We start from the raw sequence: 22,042 nt of genomic DNA, 5'->3' as shown, positions 1-22,042 counted from the left end.
ACACGTAATTTGGGGCTAATGATAAGTCACCGATCACTAAATTACTAGTGGGGGCTTCGAAATTGGTGTTGCCTGGCGCCTCCCAAAGAGTGGAGCTAGGCTTAGAGGGGGAGCAAGGCAGGGGGCAGATCTCATCTCTCGCTCCTCAAAGGGCAGCAAACAGACCACATACCCTGCAGCCACAGATTCCCATCTTTTTCAACGCATATGAAAAAAAGAGGGCAACTTGTACAACTGCCCAGAAACAACGCCAGAGGCAAACCAAAATGAAGTGTGTTTAACAGGGGTGATAAATCCTTCTGTCTCCTGTAACTACCTTACCTTTCATTGATTCCCATTATTTGGGGGCTAGGGTATCATTTAGACTTTGATGTAACTGACAAAAACAATTCCTCAAGGCAATACAAATATTTTTAATTTAAAAGTGTTTTCAACATTTTTAATGCCTAATCCCTTATCTTGTCCAAACACTTTTTGACCATCTCCACGTCCTACCATGCTGATAGATGAAACACCCTGGATCAAGTCCAAAGAATCACTCAAGTTGTGACACTTTAATTTTAGCTCCGAACTTAACCCCGAGCCCTGGAGTGACTAGAGGGTGAAAGAGGCCAGGGTGAAACGAATGAGTGTGAGGGGGGGAGGTCCGCTGGGAGACTGGGAGAGGAAGTGATCACATCGGCCCCCACGTGCCCGAGCGCTGTCATACATCACGGACGGGAGGAAGGCCTGCGGAGTCTCCAGGCACATGTCCCGATTTGGAAACGGGGTACATCCATTACATCAAAGAGGCCGCTTGTTGACACGGGGGGGGGGGGGGGGGGGGAGGGTGGAGGGATGGCCTCACATTTATCTTGGTTGTGGAGACATCAAGGCCTGCTCGCGGACGGACGAGAAAGAAGAGAGGAGAAGAAGGAGGAGGCGCTCCTCGATCCCCTGATATGCAGAAGAATTCCGTTCGCCTGCCCCTTCAATTATTTCCAGAAGTCATTGATTGCCTCTCCGCCGTTTCACAGCTTTTAACTTTTCTTCCATTTTTTTTCCTTTTTCAGATGCATGCATTTTCTGCCTCTCAGTGTGGCCTCACCATTATTCCCTGAAAACTTTCCATTCGATGTGACTCATCAATTGCACCGTTTTCTGATTCTCACACCACACAGCCGTTGCAGTAAAGCAAAAATCCCTGAAATTAGACAATTGGAAGTGAGTCGTGAGTCATATACAGATTTGCAAAGGCAAAATGACAGAGTGGAGGCTTGAGCCGAAGTATGCCTTCATGTGGTTTGGATCAATGTACAATCTTCTCAGTGGCGACAGTACACGTCTAAACTGATTAAACCCCTCTCAAAACCATCCTGGGAGTATCACCTGTAATTAATGTATTAATGTATCCTCCCCCCCCCCCTTTCCTCTCGCACGGCCTGGATTTCACTGGCAGATCAGGTTAAGGAAGAGGAAAGGACACTCGCTCAAGAGTTTTACAATCATGGTTTTTCTGAAGTACACTGCAGAGAGAGGGTGCCAATGAGCATGTCTGTGCTGGTGCAGTTAAATATAGCTTAATCAAGCGCAGGTATAAATCATCCTCGATGGCACCCAAGGAGCCTCGGGAGCTGCGATTCTTGCAGAGGGAAAGACAAAAGAGAGGAAGGAAAACTGGAGCTCTGACGTAAGTACTGCAGTGAGATCTCAAAGCCAAGATGTAAAATTACCAGACCACAACAAGAGGCTGTAGGAAGGACCAGGCTCACCCTCCCTTCCAGCAGCTCCCTCGGCCTCTTTCAATTTGACTTTATAAGGAATTCCCTGTTTTTGCTCAGGAAGAAAAGGAGTGACTCTGTGCCTGAGAGGGAGAAAAGAAGCTTTTTCCCCACAGAACTGAAGTGACTATGGCATCAGTGGGTCCAGAGCCAACTATCTTGCCTCTAGTTTGAAAGCTATGGGGGCCATTTGGAAGCAAACAGTCACTTCAGGGAAGAGTTTGATGGTGGCCAAATACCTCCAGTGGCACAAGGCCAATAGCGTCTCATCGTTTGAATGGGGAAAAAAAGACCCCTACCATTGTCGTATTTTGATATCCACTGTTGACAAAACTCCCTCATCTATTTCAAAGCAAACTTGGGGGAATACTTAGACATACATCTATACCAAGAACTTTTAAAAAGGTCATAAGCACATCTTTGAATGCTTAGAGCCTTCAGACATCCCTGTCCCATAAAGCATTTGAATTTGTGTATTTCTCTCCCCCTTAAATCAATCCTGTCCTGTCCTGTCCACCCAGGCGTCTGGATGCCAACCTGATAGTGGAGGTCCCTCCACAGACCTTCTCTGGCCTCCGGTCCCTCCGGCATCTTTGGCTGGATGACAACGCGCTGACGGAGATCCCAGTGGGTGCCCTCAATAACCTGGCCTCCCTGCAGGCGATGACCCTGGCACTCAATCGCATCAGCCACATCCCTGACAACGCCTTCCGCAATCTCTCTAACCTGGTCGTGCTGTAAGTAGAGTGCACACATGTCATGTAAATGCATAGACATTGGACTTGCATGTAAGTTGTGTACAGAAATAAGGACTATACAGAGAGGTGGTTGTGTATTCTAATAATAAGATGATTGACAGTGTGAGCAGTAGTAAAAACCTGTGTTAAAAATGTTATTGTACAGATGTGACCTGCACAATACTTATGTCTGAATGGGTGATACACTGTGGCCAAAGGCCCATGGGTGAACCTTGCCAAAAGAGGCTTGAAATTTAATTTGACACATGAGTAGTGGTTTAATTGAAGCCTTTTAATCCTTGTTACAGTTCATTAACACACAAAAAACACTGCTCTGGTCTCTTTTTGAAAGTTTATAATGTGGATTTTGTCTAAGAAATTAGCAGTATTATACCATGCAGACATAACATTGGGGCTATGATTGAGGTCATGCTTGCAACCAGCAAAATCATACTGTTTGTTTTTCAAACAATTGTTTGAATGTGTACTCTGATTATAATTACCACTTTGATTTCCAGGCATCTTCATAACAACATGATCAAAACCCTGGGACAGAATTGCTTTGAGGGACTGTACAGCCTAGAGACTCTGTAAGTACCTACTGATGATATAAATGTTAAAATACAGGGTTTTCAGTTCCCGTCACTGATGCTTCTCAGGAACTTCTTTATTTGTTATGTGAGAGCTTTGACTGAGACTTCCTAACAATATACTAATGAAATCAATCTTTATTTAAAGAGAGAAGCCTTCATTTAACAACTTCAAACTGACCTCAAATTTTTCCAGCATAATCACTTACTGAAATGTATGCCTATTTACGTGTAAAAAAAAAACTGATTTAATCTTAAAACCGGGTCCAACAGCAGAGAAATACCTTTGATGGAGTCAATCATTAATAATCAAAAGAGCAGTCTTAATACTGTGTTGTAAAACGTTCTGTTATTATGCTGTCAGTCTGTTCATCAGCAGATTGTAGGGTAGCTGTGAAGGAGCGCTACCCTAGTTTTTACACAGTGTTTTCTTTCACTGTGTATACACAGATAACCATTGGATACGCTTGATAAATTACAGTGTATTTTGTTGACTGAAAATACTGCTGTGATGAAAGGGATGATTTAATAAAGGTTACTTAAAGGTAACTATGCAACTGCTAAATTGCGTACTGCAGTATGACAGGTTCATTAGAATCTTTAATCTAAACTGCACATGGCCTATGAAGTTTATATATATATATATATTGAGAGTAATGCAGACCAATAACTTGGATCAGTCAGCACTGGAAAATCAAAAACATCTCTGTCATTTCATTTTGAAAATCAGGAAAACATTATGAGCATATGAGTACACATGTTGTGGCCTGAAACACGGAGCAAAAGGGCAACTTGAGTGAGGAGCCGCCACAAAGTGGTCTCTTGTTGATTCAACTACGCTGAAGCATTCCGGAACTCTTCTGGCAACATCTGAGGCATGTGAGGAACACGGAATGTTTGATGGCAGCTGTATGGTGGCACACTGTCATAGAATGTGTGCCAATTGGCCAACACTTGTCTCACATCTCAACTCCAAGGGGGTTGTGCGCTGTAGTGCATAAGATATTTGTGTACTGATATGTGGAACAAGGACTATCAGTTTTATGCAAATAGCTCTAAAGTTTAAGGACCAAATGCAAGTAAATGTTAAAAGATTTGCTGAGTGATTGCAGTTAGAGCAAACTTTTTTTGGCAAATTGATCTCTTTTAGAAAAAATACATCTATTCACATACCCAATACTTGAAGTAAAACTATAAAATATCTATTTTCAGGAAAGTTTTTTCTGGAAAGTCAGGAATATAGTTTTTCTTCAGTAAGAAGAAACACAGACACACATAAACACTGTCACTCATACTCAGACTCACTCTCTCTCTCTCTCTCACACACACACAGACACACACACACACACACACAGACACACACAGACACACACACACACACACACACACACACACACACACACACACACACACACACACACACACACACACACACCTTTTATGTGGCTAGGATTATAAAGCCAATTTGCACTGCATTTGCTGGTGTTATGCATTAAAAAGAGTCAAGTCGGGTATGGGAACTCTCTACTTTAAAGGATTTAGCATATGCTGGAGTCATGGTGGTCTCCAGGATACTGAGTGTTTGACACCTGCTTTTTAATGGCCCGCTGAAGTGTTAAGAATGACGTTTCGCTCTTTATATGAAGTATTTAAGATTTGAAAGTATCATACAAGCAAACACCCAACTTACACACACACACACGCACGCACACACACACACACACACACACACAGACACACACATACACACACACACACACTTGAGGGAGAGGGAGAGAGAGGGAGAGACCACAGTGAAAAACTATGCACATGCTACATGCAAAATCAATGGAAAATACATGTAAAATCAATTAAACCCTGAACGTATTTTCAGGTATTGATCAAAATATTATGCGTTCCTTTTAGGTAAGAAATACGCATTAGTGGACAGCAAATAATCATGAATGTTAAAAAATATATAAATAAATAATAATAATAATAATAATTTCTGGATCAGAGTGTTTACAACTGTGGCCAGGAGGCCAGCACAACACGACTGTGAGGGCAGGTCACGTATCAGATGGCAGTTTTTTTTACTGCCGTCATAGTGCAGGCAGAATGTCCTGCTAATCCTCGCAAAGGAAATCGCTTACGTGTAACCTGAGCTGGAGGCCGAACCAATGCCATCTGCTCAGGCTGGATCAGTGGCTGTGGCCTGGGTCGTCTCGGGTGTGTGAGCCCTGTGTGTGTGTGTGTGTGTGTGTGTGTGTGTGTGTGTGTGTGTGTGTGTGTGTGTGTGTGTGTGTGTGTGTAAGTGGCCAGGCCCTGTGGGCAAAAGGGAGTCAGGGCCCTGAGAGTGTTGTTGTTGGGCATGGTGCTCATTGGAACAGCAAAGGCAGCACACCCTCTGATTCAGTCTGTGCACTTGGCCCAGGAAATTAAAAGCCTTATTCAAGCTTATTTAAGATTCTTTTTTTCAAAGCACCAACTGATTGATGTTTCAAAGTGCTAAAGACTAAACCCACACATTGCAGCCTGAGCTTCGCCTGGTACCACCCATTTTTTCCATCTGTTTTACTGGTGGAGTTATAGTTTGTTGTGTTTTGCGTTGTCACACTAAAACATTTATTCGTGGAACGAGTTAAACGTTACAGGTCTCTTTTTTTTAACGTGTTTCTAATAAAATAACCAGTGAAATGTTTGGTCTGACGCACCACCCGTGTGTCTTACACATCGAAGTCAGGCCATGGGGACAGAACTTAGGTAATAGGGGCTTTCAGGGTGCAGTGCTCTTTTTGGGGGAAGTGACGGCACTTCACAGCTGCTGGATCATATGTGCAGAAGGGGGAAGAAGAGGGCACCTGGCTTTTGCTAAAGGGTGTATTTCTCTATCATAGGACTGAGTGTTTTACCCACTCTGGCTAGCCGCCAAGGCAGGTCCTTTCTCATTCGCAAGCTCACTTCAAAAGAGGTGGCCTCCAGCCAGAAAGTTTTTTTTTCCTCCCTCTCTTTATTTCTTTTTTTTCTTTCTCTCTCTCTCTCCTGAAAGGAAAAATATATAAACATTTAGACTGTTTTGAAAGCTTACACTTAACACTGAGGGATAAGACTCATAATTACATGGATAATGAGGTATATTCAGCCCTCTGTTTTCTTAGTCCACGGGACGGGACGCGGTGACGACGGGCTGGGCCATGGATGAGGACGCCAGAGCCAAAAACCAGACGATTTACATCCTTTTATTTACCATCATCCCATTCTCCCTTTCAAGCACTGTTCATTTACTGGGCAAATGAGAAATAAGAAAAAAAAAAAAAAATGAGAGAGAGAGAGAGAGAGAGAAAAAAAAACCTACAGCTCTTGTTCAATTATAGGATTTTCCCCCCAATAATTGCTCCTTGAAACCTGGAGTGGAAAGCAAGATGAAAAGAAACATTAGACATCCAAGAAAAGCAGTGAAGTCTCTCTGGAGAGGAGGGTAGACTTTGATAAACGTATTGTTCAAGCACCTGCGTATAAAGCCGATCGTCCATGGCAACCACTCTTGTTTGTGCTCGGCATCAAGCCTTTGACGTGAGCTCCCCAGCGTGCTAATGAAATACATACACGTCGTAATTTTAATGCGGGGGGGGGGGGGGGGGGGTGGGGTGGGGTGGAGATGGGGATCGGGGTCATGTAATGTTCAGTTACCTTGCCACAGCTGTAGTAGTCCCTGAGAGCAATCTATATGTAAACCAGAGCCACTTGTGAAAGTTCTGCCTCCATTTTGATAAACACTGTTTCTGACAGCACTAGTCTCCGTGGATGTCGTAGATACAATACAGGCATATTTTAAAAGATAGAGAAGATTGTCATCTCCATTAGAACCATAATGTAGAAACCATTCTCTCTGATTTGTTGTTTATTATTCTCACAGGGTTCATGGTTCTGTGCGTGAACCTGTAATTTTATAAAAATTTATGGGCATGTCCCTCCTCACTCTTTTTTTTCTCTTGAAGGGAGCTGAACTACAATGAGCTGCAAGAGTTCCCCGTGGCTATTCGGACCCTGGCGAAGCTTCAGGAACTGTGAGTATCCCCAGAACCCATTCCCACCTCAGCCAGTCCCCCCCTCACCCTTGTCACCTAACCCAGCCAACGGGCCAGGCTTTATTGAGCCTCTTCATGTTCGCCGCCTGGTATGGCTGCAATGTTCCCGTTTTCCCTGCTAATCCCGTTTACTGCGCACAACGTGGCCCGCTGATACTATCTCCCTCGACCCCAGCACATGCTCTTCAGTGAGGATTGGAGTCTTTCCGGCTCATGTGTCCCAAAGTGTTTTTCAGCTGTGTTTGTGCAGTGGAACAGGTGCATGTGCAAGGCATTAGGGTACTGCCCGTTGGATGTGACGTATTCCGTATTATTTTTAATTCACTTTACAAAACCATTATCCACATTAGAGTGATCCAGATGCAGATCCAGGCTTATTTCTTGGCATATCTGTCTGCATGTTATAATGACAAATTGTGGGGCAATAATGGATTAAGAGTAAAATTATGATCTCCCAACAGTCTTTGTAGTTTTGTAACATGTAAAGAAACTTTTCTCACAGACACTGTAAGACTTGTACATAGTGGCCGCACTATGATTTGCGGATTTGATTATTTGTGTTGCAATACAATGAACATTTTGCTTGTTACAGGGGATTCCACAACAACAATATTAAGGCCATCCCAGAACGGGCTTTTGTGGGAAACCCACTGCTACAAACCATGTGAGTGTCTCTCCTTTTATATGGGAGTCCCTCACAACACTTCCCAGGGCCTGTCCCCTAATCCTGCCGAACTGTGCGGAATTCTTCTGTACTCGGGCCAAATATGCCTGTTAGGGTGACATTCACTTGCTTCAATATTCAGTAATGTAACTCACATTGCAGGCAAATTGAAAGACAATGAAGTGGGAGAAGTGAATTATGTTGTGAAAGTTAATGTCATATTTGAACCATATTCCCCGACAGCTTGAACTCTCTCCTCACTCACTCTTTTCATTTCCCACAGAAATTTCTATGAGAATCCAATCCAGTTTGTGGGCAGATCTGCTTTCCAGTTCTTACCAAAGTTACATACCCTGTGAGTGTTCTGTGTCAAATCTAATTTGTGAGTTGATGAATGTGTGAAATGTTTTGGTAAAACTATACTTACCCTGTTAAGACAAACTCAAACACGTATTTGCTGAAGTACAGACAAAGGTTTTCCTAAATGTATAATTTTCCATCAGAGGCTAAAATTACCTCGGGTAAGACTAGCAATTCTATGATTTATTGCAGTTCCGAGTGTCACGTTAAATCTCTAAAATATACTTTTGTTTTGTTTTTCATATCTTAATTTGCATGCGTAACGTTCATCCATCTTCAGAACTGTGACAATCTAAGAGGTGGCAAATTATGTCCATAATTGACTGACTGCATATCAGTGTCACGCAGAAGTACACCTAGCCGTCTATACGTTTATCCTGTAATCAGCGTCTTTGTTCCAGTGTATGAATTTTCTTAATGGTATCACATTAGCATGAATCATGATGATGAACTAAAGACTGATTCCACCGCCAGAGCTCTCCACGGGAGCCAACCATGTGTGCTTTAGACGAGCGCTGTTATCACAGCTCATTGCAATGAAGTGCTGGGGCTCAAATGTTTGGTCTACCTCAGATTCCAGAGCTCCAAGCGCAGAGCTGCCTTCCCAACGAGCAGGCCAGCTCTCGCACGTCTCTCTTTCTCTCTCTGCCTTTGCCTCTCTCTCTCTGAGGCTGCAGCTGCTAGCTTTCCTGTCTGTGCTGGCGTAATGAACCAAACTAATGAGTCCTAACCACACTCCACAGCTCCCTCAATGGAGCCACGGAAATTCAAGAATTCCCTGACCTGAAAGGAACAACCAGTCTGGAAATACTGTGAGTGTGTCTCCACTTTTGTTTTCTTTTTTCCCCTCCACATAAACTGCAATATTATCTGTGAAGCGAGACATAACTAACCCTAGATGCATAATACTAAAGGGGTCTGTGGGTTGTCATTTGAGTTTAACGATCACTGTGAACAGGCTCGGTGCTATTTAGAGGATATTGGCAGAATTGGTTTTTCTCTGATTAAATAACTAATTGGCATGTCACGGACTAAAATAGAGCCATTGAAACCACGCCAGCCATTCAAACCGTCAAGGCGACTGATGGCGCTGTTTCAGAATCCATGGTAGTAATTGTTTACTAAATAGAGTTGTGCTTGCTTGCGTTGATTTGCACAATAACCCCTGGAGCCTCACCAACTCTCGCTCTGCCTCTTTTGTCCTTCCTCAGCGCCCTCACCAGAGCTGGCCTCACCACCCTACCCCAGAGTCTCTGCCAGCAGCTGCCCAACTTAAGATCGCTGTGAGTATTCAGTCCTCATCCACCAGGAAACATACAGATTCTAGTCTGTTTGCTGGAGTGACTTAGTAGTAGAAGTTAAATTGTTTCACACAGTATGCCAATATCTCACTAAGACCTCCATGTTGAGGTAGAGTATGAGGAAGGTTAATATGGAGTCTGCTGCTTCAGCACTGACTTAAATGGGAGCTGGTTGTCTGGCCTGGTTTTTCCGCTCTCCAACCAATGCTCTTGCTCAACATTTAAATGATGATGTTGTTTTCCTGCTGTCACTCGTCTTGTGATGCTCAAGAATGTCCAAGGCTTGTGGGTACACCGCTGATCAAGCCTTTGGTCAGGCTTTCAGAATTCACCCAAAAATACACTGATGCAAAGCTTTCAACATCCAGACACAGAGCACACTCTGGTATAAAACTTCAATCGCAAGGGGAAAGCTCTGTAACATGTAACTGCTGAGGAGAAAATTCATGTGACTGCTGATATCCATATGGCCCTGTAGAACAAACCACCATTTTTTTTCATGTATATGTGCAATGTTTCAACACCTGACTTTTTTAGGGTCCACTAAATCCATCTTATTTCAATTAACTCCATTGGATAAGACGATGCACCCCACACACACACACGCACGCGCTACTCTGACTATTGTCATGACGATTGAAATGGACAGTCATATAAGAAGGGATACAGCTAGATTAAGCTCAAATCTTGGCAGTGGTCTAATTGTTGTGCTAGGCTTATTATACAAAAATGTCAACAGCAGATGGGAGAAGGTAGGAGCAACCCAGAGTAAAATGATTCACCATCCTGACATCACCCTCTAAAATCATGCAGCAAAAAGCCCTGCACTGTGTAACTAAAAGAACATCTCAATTTTTTTTGCAGTGAACTGTCTCATAATCAGATTGAAGAACTCCCAAGCTTTTGTCACTGCAAATCACTCCAGGAAATGTGAGTTTGTGAGCAACTTCTGTTCTCTATCTGTGCTTGAACTGTACCCCTATTCATTACACATGCTAGGCAACCACTGAGCTCATAGTCAAGGGGGTTATGCTATGAAATCTCAATGCCCTGAAAAGTTGACATCATCTATCTGTGCTCTTTGTGCAACAAAGGTGATACTGTGCTGTAATCAGTTGGGTTGTTGGGTTTTGTTTCTCACACACCATGGTGTCATTTCCTTGCTGAGTAAGCCCCCATATACTGCAGAATGAGTGTCGTTCGCCGTGGCTGTCAGTGGCACGGTAGAGCTGAGGTAACTCTAGGTTTTTGTTTTGACTCTCCGCAGAGGACTACAGCACAATCTGATTCGGCAGATCGAGGCGAACACATTCCAGCAGCTCTCCTCCCTACGCTCACTGTACGTGCACGCCCCATCTAAAGACACACACATGTATGCACGCACATGCTCATATATATGCACATACTCACTCATACACACACACACACACACACACACACACTCACACACACACACACAGACTACACAAACTCAAAAATACAGGCTACTCATGTCATTTGAGTATCCCTTCCAAGTCCAAGTCCACTTGCTATGCGCAGGCTGTGTGCACACACGTCTTATGAAATGAAGTTGTCTTTCAGTATGTGAAACATTGACTTGAACAAGTAACAGAAGCGCTCACATTGCCAGTCCTATATGTTGCTGGAGTCATTCATACTGCTTAACACTCCCACCCTGTGGCCTACATGAGACATGACCCTGAAGTGATACAGATGACAGTCACACAGATATTTGCCTCACTGATGAAATTGCGGTTGAGCTTACACTGTGTGGCCATGTTTTACATGTACCCACCATCTTTTGCAGGGACCTCAGTTGGAACAAGATAGAGACGATTAACCCAGAAGCCTTCTCATCTCTGCACTCTCTGGTAAAACTGTGAGTGACGCTCTTACCATGATTGCCTTTGCTCATGTCTTCCCCTTAAAAAAATAATAAAAAAATGGCACTGTTTCCAGTGAACACGAGGATAGCTGCCAGCTTGCCGAAGCTTTAATTAAAGCCTGGCTTGCCAAGTGTTTTTCTTTAGTATAAACCTTCAGATTCCTTGATCCATACTTTAGTATTTGTGTCATCGACTCAATGTTTTTCTTGGCTTGGGTTTTAAGAAGTTGTGGTTGTAATAATGAAAAAATCCTTTTGCTGTGGTGCAGACTTATGTAGTCAGTCACAACAGATTAAATAGACTGTATGAAAAGAATGCAATGATGTATTCTTGAACAAGGCATACAAAGTTGTTGCAACACCTGTAGTAGACCGGTAGCATCTTTAAGAGTAGATTTCCATGAACGTTCTTCTGCATTGAAAGACTCTAACTCCAGCTCTCCCTTTTCACAGTGACCTGACAGAAAATCAGTTAAGTGCGTTGCCCATGGTGGGACTGTCCAGCCTTACACACCTAAAGCTGAGAGGAAACATGGCCCTCTCCAGTTCTTTCAGACAGGAGGATTTCCCCAAGATAAGGTAGAAGAACCCTTATGGGATAATGTGTTCAAATACTCAATACTCTGCACAGAGATACCTGGGGGAAAACGGTATCTTTAGATTTAGTCACTGTTCACTAAATAAAAGAAACAAGGACAATTGTGTTTCTCAGTATAGTTTTGTGAAAACATAAATCAAGTAGTTCAAACGGTAGTGAAACCCTCACAACATATGGCCTCTGATTATTGACCAAATTCTAAAATAAATAAATAAGGACAAGAGCAACTTTGGACTGCAACAATAAAAAACAAAACCCAGATGACACAGGAGTCCTTCTCCATGACAGTAGCAGAAAGCTGAAATGTTTAATGACCTGATCCATTACCTCAGTCACTGCATGCACCATGAGATGCCTAAAGCAGTATCTGTTTACAGTATATTGTATTTCCCTTGACTTCATTTTCCCTGGGGGCAAAAAGCTATCATTCCCAGGCCTCTGTGGGTCTTACCTATTACTGCTCTTGCTTGACTGTCATTCACATATGGCTAGGGGCAGCACAGGCCGTCTACTGATGAACTGTCTCTAGCTTTCATGATTGGCCCCTGCAGTAGACATATGGAGATGTGACACGGGACTAAAGGTGTTTTCCAAAATTCACAGAAGAAACACTAATGGGGTTGAGATGAGTGATATTCCAAATCAAAAATCTTGATAAAGACATTTCACTACTGTGCACTACAAACAAGTTGCTGTTTCCTCTCTGTCTTTTTATTTAGACATTCCAAATATGCATCCTACTATGAGTTGAATGTACCTTTTACACATGCACTGCCAAAGCTATCCTAGAAATATAACTAGTATGTACATCACTTGTTATAAATGACCATTACCAACACATTACCTCAACAGGGTGATTGAAATGCCCTACGCCTACCAGTGCTGTGTGTATGGCTCCTGCAGCAGCCACAAGTCCCTCAACCAATGGGATACTGAGCAAATGAGTGAAGATGACGACCTGCATAAGAGGACCATAGCTTTATTTCCCATCCATGCCGACAGCAACTGTAAGTATGGTATAACATTTCCATCCAATAACAATGACTGCCATTATAAATAAATGATGAACCTTCTATGATGTAATGTGTCCTGGCACTATATAACCTAAGAGGCTTTGCTTGAATAATAGTCTGGAAACTCTCACATGAGAAGCGCTCGGCCTGCCAGATTTCTGCTCAGTTCATCAGAATCCTATGAGGTGTAGTTTAGGTGATGACAAAACAAGGACGTTTTTCATTTTCAATACACTCTAAAAAGAAACGTGGCTACTCTCATAGGGTTTAGCAGAGGTGCCACCTTTACATCCATGTTATCAGAGGCTATGTGAAAGACAGAGAGACACATTGGCACACCACGACGTGAAGGATGTTTTTGTATATTTCTATTCTGGGTTTGGTCATTTGATTTGTCCCTGCACACTTGTTGCTGCCAGTCCCACCACATGAGCTTCTGCAATGCCAGCCACAAGCCCATTCAATCATTTTCAAAGTAATTTGGATCAGTGGTCATCAGAAATGCCCCCCTCGCTCCATTCAAATTCAACCGCATGTTTCCAGACAGTAATGGATGAAGTGAAGATTTGTGGGATTGCAGCATAAGGCTAGACATGGTGTCCATTCCGGCAAACGGCGCAGTTTCACAACAATGTCTGGAGCCTTCAAACTTTCTGTCAATACTATTGCAAGATCCTCTAAGAAAAACTTTTACTCAGAGCAAAGCTGGGTCACAGATGGTCTACCTGATGGAAAGAACACAATACAGCCTTTTATAGCACTCTGCAACTATGCACTGTAATGAACTTAAACAGACTGTGGGCTATTTCTGGCTCTCTCGTATCTATATTTAATTAGGAAAGAGCAAACATGTTAGTGCAAATCTGCACTAACCACATGCATTTGAGTTTCTTTTTTTTCGCCATACATTCTTTCATATGAAATCCATTCGACGTGCACACTTGAAAGCACTCTGTAATTACCCTTTCAAAGGGTCTATTTGAAACAAGATTGAATGGGTAAGATTATCTAGATGCGCACATGAATGTTATCTTAAGATAACAAAAACAGAGTATGAACACACAATGATAATGGGTATAAATTGGCCCTCAAGTAGGTAAAATATTTTCCTTGCCTTCAATTACATGCAAGATTTACTATGCTTGGGGGAAAATATTAAACCTCGAAAATGTTGGTGCGAGTGGCATTTTCTGAGGTGAGGGAACTGTTGAGTCAAACATGTTTACTATGAAACTTTATCTTGGATCAAGCAGTCATCATTGCATAATATTGTTGTTCAAAATCAAGCTGACATTTTGTATTTCCCCTCTCTATTCTGTTGTCTTGTAGATGACCTCGACATGGAGGAATTCCAATTAGAAATTGAAGAATCCAAACTACAAACCAGCATCCAGTGCACACCACTCCCAGGTATACTTTTTTCCCCCTGCCAGTATGTGTTGAAACAGACCCAAATTGTAATTGTGTGTTTAACTAAGGCTTCACTTTGCTCTTCTGCCAGGTCCCTTCAAGCCTTGCGACTACATGTTTGATAGCTGGGTTGTGCGCTTGGGAATGTGGGCCATCGCTCTCGTCTCCCTCGTGGGCAACGGCCTGCTGATCATCAGCGTCTTCGGGTCGCCCACCTACCTCTCCCCGGTCAAGTTTGTCATCGGCGCCATCGGCGGGGCCAACCTCCTGACCGGTCTGTGCACGGGCACGCTGGCTATGGTGGACGTGCTGACCTTTGGCCAGTTCTCACAGCACGGTGCCCGCTGGGAGTCAGGCACGGCCTGCCAGACCACGGGCTTCGTCTCCATCTTCGCCTCTGAGGCGTCCATCCTCTTCCTGACACTGGCGGCCGTCCAGTGCAGCGTGTCGGTGTCGTGTGTGCGTGCCTACGGCAAGTCGCCGTCTTTCAGCAGCGTGCGGGCGGCCGCCGTCGCCTGCGTGCTGCTCTCCGTGGCCGTGGCCGCCCTGCCGCTGGTGAAGGTCGGTGAGTACGGTGCGTCGCCCCTCTGCCTGCCCTCTCCCCTGCCCGAGGGTCGTCCATCCACACTGGGCTTCATGGTGGCCCTCATCATGATGAACTCCCTCTGCTTCCTCATCATCACCGGCACCTACATCAAGCTCTACTGGGACCTGATGAAGGGCGAGTTCGACAGCATCTGGGACTGCGCCATGATCAAGCACGTGGCCTGGCTCATCTTCACCAACTGCCTGCTCTACTGCCCCGTGGCCTTCCTGACATTCTCCTCACTGCTGGGCCTCTTCCCTGTGGCCGAGGAGGTCATCAAGTCCGTGCTCCTGGTGGTGCTGCCCCTGCCGGCGTGCCTCAACCCGCTGCTCTACCTCCTCTTCAACCCCCACTTCCGCGAAGATGCCAGGCTCTTCTGGAGCCGGTCCAAGCTGTCCCCGGAGGAGATATTAGATTCGTTCGTGTCCATGGAGACCGAGAAGAGTTCCTATGACTCCACACAAGCCCTGGTGTCCTTTGCCGAGGTGGACACCCTGTTCGACTCCTCTGCCTTGCCCAAGATGGAGGCAGAGGACCGCTACCCCTGGTCACCCTCCGTGCCGCTCATCCCCTGCCAGCAGAAGGTGCTGCCCATGGGCAGAGAGTGTATTGCTGGGTCTATCACAGGAATGTGCCTTAATGAGGAGGAGTGTTTGAGAGTCAATGGGCTGGACAGCATCAATGGCAGCTCCTTCCCCACTGGAGTATGTCACTCATCTCCCATCGCATCTCATTTGTAAATCAATTATATGGCCATTTGAGACTTCTAAGGACCATTTCAGAAAGAGAGAGAGAGAGAGAGAGAGAGAACGAAAAAAAAGAGAACAAAAGCAGAATATTCTCCTTGGACACTGCAGTGAATCAATCCTTAAATTTTGGAACATTATGTGACTGTCTTTGATGAATGCACAAATAAATGGTGGGGCTTGTGGTTTGTGGTTTCCCAGGGAAACATCAACCATCATGCTATTGTGCCATCACAGGAAAGCAGATTAATTTATATATTCAGGATGCTGTTTCTCATGTGGCGGCTGACTTGTAACTTCATTTTTTTAACATGGCAAAAGGAGGTAACAAAGGTTTTTTAGTACCATAAACAAAACACATCAAAGAGGGGGAAGAGAAAAATGAGAGAAAGAGCTGTTGTTGCAGACATACAAGATTTAACAATGTGAAACTAGTTCAAAGAATCTCCCATTATGTTTCCTTCACACCTCTCTCTGTGACATAGTGAGTTAAACTTTATGCTTTTCAGTATAGTTTAAAGTAGAGATCCCCAGTCCAGCTCTTCTTCATGTGCAGATCTCCAGAGACTCCAACTGAAAACTACACCAACTCTACACCACAGATGATCACAAAACTCTTGATTACCTCAAGAGCTGAGACATGCAATGCTTTGCTTTCTCATGAACATGAATGATTTGCACTCAACGTGCTCATGGTTTTTGGTATGAAATATATTTTTCTAGCGTGTGACAGCAGTAGAGGCAAGTGTACCATTAACATTTGTCAGAAGCTCTTCTTTCGTGTTCCCTCAGTGCTTTCCAGAACTTGCCCTGCCTTGCATGGAACCAACTATGCCTTTTATAAATTTCCATTATTTTACAATTATGTATTAACTGTCCACCAAAAAACTAAAGGAACTAACTTTACAATACAGCCTACCAAGTCTCTGAACAAGCACAACGACAGACGATGTAAATGTCAGTAAAGGGACAAACTATAACATATTATGGGCTCAGGATATGTTTAACTGGTAACAGGTTAACAAAAATACTCATTTCATGATAGGTTCAAAAGGGAATTTACTGAAAGCAACCTTATTCTGTTTCTGTAACTGCAGTAATTTGTCATAAATTGTTTGTGTATCACTACAGACCCCTACCAAATCGCATTCACAGTATTGCTGAATGTGAAATCACCCACAATTCTTGATTTTGTATAGTACGTAAAGTTTGACATTCTGCAGAAACATAATGTATTTCCATTTTTTCCATGTTCTTTAGACTGACAGACAAAGAAAAACATTTTACTACCATCTAGATCAGCAGTCAAGTTTGGATGGCCATTTTGTCTGTGTATAGTAGGCTAGCTGTTGTATGTACAGTGTAACTACCTCTGACCTAGCATGCTATTATTTCATTGTACCCCAAGTGTGTTGATCGTCTCTTTTTACACAAAACATGTTAAATTTATATATAATTTTATATTAAAGTAAATACCATAGTTTGTAAAACACATACTATTTTGGATGTACATATTTTCATATTTCTGTACACGTACAACAAAAAATATGATTTAATAAAATTATTACTTTCATATATTTAAGTCCCAATGGCTGGTGAGAAATTTGTTCTTTGCTTGAATAAAGATTTATTTTACAGAAAATAGAAAGAACACCTAAAATATTTGATTATTTACATGGGCTAGAAGAAAAAGACACATACTGGAGGAAATTATTTAGCAGCATATATGAAAGTGAAACGAAAATGTGGCACACAAACTAGGGCCACACAAAAGAAAATGTTGTAAGATGTTCACAGACCCATTTGGTGAATCTGAGCATTAAGAAAAAAATATGACAAAAGGCTGTACACAATCACTAAGAACTAAACTAAACTAAACTAAACTAAACTAAACTAAACTAAAGGCAGACTCTCTTAGACTCTTGTGGTTGTTCCTTGAGAGGTTCTCTCTTGCGAGATGAGTCTTTACTTAGAACCTCAGGAGCCTTCTCTCCAGATTTCACTTGGCCCTTTAGACACAGGAGAGAAAAATACATTTTATCCAAGTGACATTCAGCATCTACAGAACAGTAAACTAGAAGGGCATGGACTGACTTAAAACTCTTCATATGGAAAGCTCTTCAACAATCTTATTGATAACTTGATTTTCCTTTCTATTAATATGCCTGTTTGACAAACATAACCAATCCTTGTGGTGTTATAAAGAATCTGAAAGCTATGTCCTTCAAACCTACTGGGGCCGTGACAAGGAAAAAAATGCTTGCACTGACACCTTGTGCAAAACCTGTCTCAGAATTGCCCTAAGGCCCAACTGCAAGATTGGCACACTTTTATAATGGACATACAGCTCCCTCTAGTGGTGAAAACATGTCATGTGGAAAACAGACCACCTACACGAATCCTGAAAACTGTGCAGCATTTTCTTTTCTTTTTTTTTTAAACAAAACAATTAAGAACTTACATAATTTCTCTGGACAGCATGTTTTTCCGTCCAGCTTCTGGCTTTCTCCAGATAAACTTTCTTGTTATACTTAAATTCTGAGGACTGCAAACACAAGGCAATATTATTTCCGAAATGAGGAGACGAAAACAGGAGTCACCACATTCTAAATTAGAAATGAACCAAGAAAGGTGTATTAAGAGCATTCCATGTAGAATATGTTGAAATATTGGCATTCTGTAGATCTTCAAATTTAACTTAATTGCCATCACCTTTAGGAACCATTTGCAACCATATAGTGCACACCATTTTACTTGAAAGTGAAATATACACCTGAGAGACATGTGCATTTTAAATTGCATAGTTTAACTAGAAAATGCATTTCCTGAAGGAAATACTAGTGCATGAAATGCAAAAGTTAAGAAAGGAAGAAAAGAAAGAAGAGTGAAAGAAGGAAAGAAGAAAGGAAAAAAGAGTGGAAGAAGGAAAGAAGAAAGGAAAGAAGAGTGGAAGAAGGAAAGAAGAGTGAAAAAGAGTGGCTCTGGATAAAGACAGTAAAGAGAGGGGGAAAAGGGAAAATATTGAAAGAAGGAGAGAAAATGGAGTAAAGCAGAGAGATGGAGTGTGAGAGAAAGTAGAGTGAGAGGGATAGAGAGAAAGATGGACAGAAAAAAAAGTAGAGTATGGAAGGTGTCTCTTAATATTCCTAGTTATACAGTTGAATGGAGAGGGACAGAGAGAAGAGGAGCCTTGGAACCTTGGCGCAGGTGTCAGTGAAGCACAGGTGCAAGCCAGTTTAATGACCCTATTATGATGTCATAATGGCCCAATGTAAGTCAATGGGAAAATTTGTATTAGTTTTTCTTTAATATCTAAAAAAGTATAAAGTTTAGAAAAGTGAAAAATACATAGCATAAGTGTCCTTTACAAGACATACGCGACAAAGTTTAAACAAAGTTTCTACGTTAGGCGGTTCGACCTGAATTAAACGCAGAAGTCGGTAAAAAGAAGAAGAAGTAGAAGAAGCCTAGGAATAACAATACAGGTCATTTCATGCACTGTAATAAGGCGAAAGGAAAGGGTATTCTTCAGTCAGAGATTTTTGAAAAGCCAAACAAATGCATCCCCTCTATTGAGAGGCCGACCCCAAGACACTTTTACTTGGATATAACTGACAGACTGGTCCATTTCCTAAACGGTATGGTACTTCTCTTTGTCTCTGGTCTACAGACATCAAGCCTTTTTTTGTCACAATATCTGATTGCACATATTTTCTTATGCACAGCTACTGGAATGTGACAAAATACTCACGAAGCACTACTGCTCTGCTTAGAGAACTAAAATGCATGGCCTGCCGTTCAACACGGGTGTAAGTGCGTTTCTGTGTCAGGTTTTCACTGTAGTGCTCTGCTCATCAAACCTTAACTCTGTGTACATCTGAGAGAGATGGGACTCACAATGTCTGCCATGAGAGGATCATCTGGATTAGGCTCGGCCATAAGGAGCTGGATAGAGGTGAGCACTGTGGAGATGTTCAGAGATGGCCTCCAAGCACCCTAAATGACAGAATCAACACATGACCAGATTCTTTTGAGTGATGACCAACGCTCAATTTCTCATAAAAATGTCACAGGCTCAGTACTCCCTTAATGCTATAGCCTACATAACAACATTCCATGGCCAATCTGTGCACATCACCCATTCATGCGTCCCTATTTTGACAACGCATTAGGCCTACCTTGGGTGGAAGTTTTAGTGCATCCAGACAAATGCGCCCTGCATTGTCAATGTTTGGGTGATATATTGGAGTCAGGAAACGAATTTTGGGTGGTTCAAAGGGGTACCTGTATGACATAAATATTCTTAGATAAATGTTGCTTGACAGGTAACTTAGGCAAGTAATGTTAGTTGGCTAGCTAGCACCCTCACCTTTCAGGCACGTTGACCTCCAGAGAAAACAGGCCTCCTTCGAATGGCGTGTTTCCACCCCCAACTATTTCTGTACTCAAAAGAAGTTCAGATATTCGTAGAGATGTGTCAATATTAACAGCTACCATTGGTTGACACACGGCTTTCATTCGACAGACATTGACTTCGATGGTTACTGAACTCACGAGCTCTAAGGTCATCAATTTGATCATCCGACTGCCAACATGATATTCCCGGGGGTGGTTCAGTCGTGAGCATCTGTAGTTCACGTTTAAGACGAGTACTCCTCTGCATATCTACCTAGCTTCCAGTGATTACCGTTCTCTGAGAATAGTACGTTTGCTATGACTTCTTGGATGTGCAATTATCTTGGATAAGTAATTCCCACAACTTAGCCCGCTAAACCTTAGGTTTACGGTCAAGGTACGCAAGTAAAACTTCACAAGTAGAATGTAGATAAACAATCAAATAACTCGATGCAGTCTTAGCTTTTTAGATACTGACTACTCACGGCTACTAACTTCTTAGTGAACGTCAAAAGATTTCAAGTCTCCCCCTTTTTCCTGTTTACGCGCTCAGAGGAGCATCACGGGTAACAGAGTTTGTAAGTGTATTGGTCAAACGGTATTTGTATTCATAAGAACTTCAAGTCCCATCATACATCATACATGGCTCCAAAAAAACGCCGGGAGTCGATCACATAATAATAATAATAATAATAATAATTTTCTATTAGCCTATTTTCATCTTGAGGCCCTGAAAGAGTATTCAGCAAATACTTTTACATTGGAAACTGGCTACATTGGTAGAACAATTAAACTGGCAGGCCAAGGGTTTGACAACACCGATATCATGTGTTTAATCCCCAAAGAGCACACATACTGATTCAATTTTAATCTCAAATGACCAACTACAGAAACAAAATTTCAGTTTCTATACAAAAGGACTGTAGAAACTGTCATTTTCTACAGTTTCTTTACAGTTATAAAGGTAAATAGACACATGTCTATCTAGAGGGATCCTTTCCATGAAGTCAGACATTTATAATTACATTATGAGCCTGTAAATCGCAGAAAAAAGATGTTTACTTTGACGCAGAGGTATGCCCCGTGGGATTACATTCTATAGCCGTTTTGCGGTTTGCAGTTATACCATTCTAACTGAATACTGAACTGATTTAGATTGTTTTTGTCCCTAGTAAAAATCTGACAGCACCAAAAAATGGGAAAATAGGGCAGAGGTTAACAATCCAGAAGTACATTTTAGTTATCATAGTGGCAGTTAAAGGCACATTCCACGTTTAATCCAATAGGCCTAAAATTTTTGTCAAATTCAGTGAATTGCTCCTCACAGTCCTCTAGCTGTCAGTTCTTCAGTGCCTGCACTCAAAATAACTCCAGTGTTAGTACGCAGTCCTGGCTCTGTAAATGGGAAACAGGACAGCCAAAAGGGTTACCAAATCAACGATAAAACCCCAGGCTGGAAGGCTTAAGCATGCCTGAACTTTATGGGGCAGAAGAATGCATTAGAGTGGTAAATACAGCGGGAAATACGGTTAATCTGACAGTGACATTATTAAATTACCTCCAATATTACCAAGAAGAATAAAAGCTAGTGGCACAGTAATGTCATGGCACACAAGGAGTTAAATACAGTAGATGGTTCATGAATGTTTATTTATTCAATAAAAAGTAAGCTTAATATCTTTCAAGGTATTAGTGTCAACATCAGATGTAAAGCTTACAGAACAGTTCTGAGCAACCAGAGCTTACTTGAAAACAATTTCACAGCCATAATTGTATGTGGTTGTAGGGGTAATGGTAATGTAGTGGTTATAGCAGAAATTACAGGCAACAATATGATTTTTGTTTTTTAAAGCACAGCACATTTTCTATACAGTATATTCTTAAATCAACTGAACTACTGTAACTGAACTGTTACTGAAATACACCTGTA

General features: G+C 42.3%; 2 protein-coding genes across 2 annotated transcripts in view; one reads left to right on the top strand and one right to left on the bottom strand.

The window, feature by feature from the left end:
* The window catches only part of LOC105889849 (leucine-rich repeat-containing G-protein coupled receptor 6), a 61,206-nt gene extending 43,907 nt beyond the window's left edge, over positions 1-17,299 (top strand). Inside the window, exons 5-18 of the mRNA XM_012815779.3 lie at positions 2,282-2,497; positions 3,016-3,087; positions 7,065-7,133; positions 7,747-7,818; positions 8,102-8,173; positions 8,922-8,990; positions 9,390-9,461; positions 10,344-10,409; positions 10,747-10,818; positions 11,287-11,358; positions 11,818-11,943; positions 12,815-12,969; positions 14,305-14,385; positions 14,477-17,299. Of these exons, the coding sequence (XP_012671233.1) occupies positions 2,282-2,497; positions 3,016-3,087; positions 7,065-7,133; positions 7,747-7,818; positions 8,102-8,173; positions 8,922-8,990; positions 9,390-9,461; positions 10,344-10,409; positions 10,747-10,818; positions 11,287-11,358; positions 11,818-11,943; positions 12,815-12,969; positions 14,305-14,385; positions 14,477-15,711 (2,449 nt within the window). The 3' untranslated portion in view covers positions 15,712-17,299. The remainder of the gene's footprint in view (positions 1-2,281; positions 2,498-3,015; positions 3,088-7,064; positions 7,134-7,746; positions 7,819-8,101; positions 8,174-8,921; positions 8,991-9,389; positions 9,462-10,343; positions 10,410-10,746; positions 10,819-11,286; positions 11,359-11,817; positions 11,944-12,814; positions 12,970-14,304; positions 14,386-14,476) is intronic.
* A 33-nt stretch (positions 17,300-17,332) lies between these two features.
* Positions 17,333-20,656, bottom strand: ube2t (ubiquitin-conjugating enzyme E2T (putative)). Its single transcript, XM_012815782.3, has 6 exons — positions 20,272-20,656; positions 20,087-20,156; positions 19,896-20,001; positions 19,615-19,713; positions 18,179-18,262; positions 17,333-17,726 (listed from the first exon to the last, which is right to left on the bottom strand). Exons 1-6 carry the CDS (start codon positions 20,378-20,380, stop codon positions 17,616-17,618), a joined length of 579 nt encoding a protein of 192 aa, XP_012671236.1. The 5' UTR covers positions 20,381-20,656; the 3' UTR covers positions 17,333-17,615.
* Positions 20,657-22,042: the final 1,386 nt, after the last annotated feature.

Source organism: Clupea harengus, chromosome 4 (genome assembly GCF_900700415.2).
Source record: "Clupea harengus chromosome 4, Ch_v2.0.2, whole genome shotgun sequence".
Taxonomy (NCBI): Eukaryota; Metazoa; Chordata; class Actinopteri; order Clupeiformes; family Clupeidae; genus Clupea; species Clupea harengus.
Note: the sequence above shows the minus strand (reverse complement) of the source record. Positions and strands in the feature narration are given on the sequence as shown.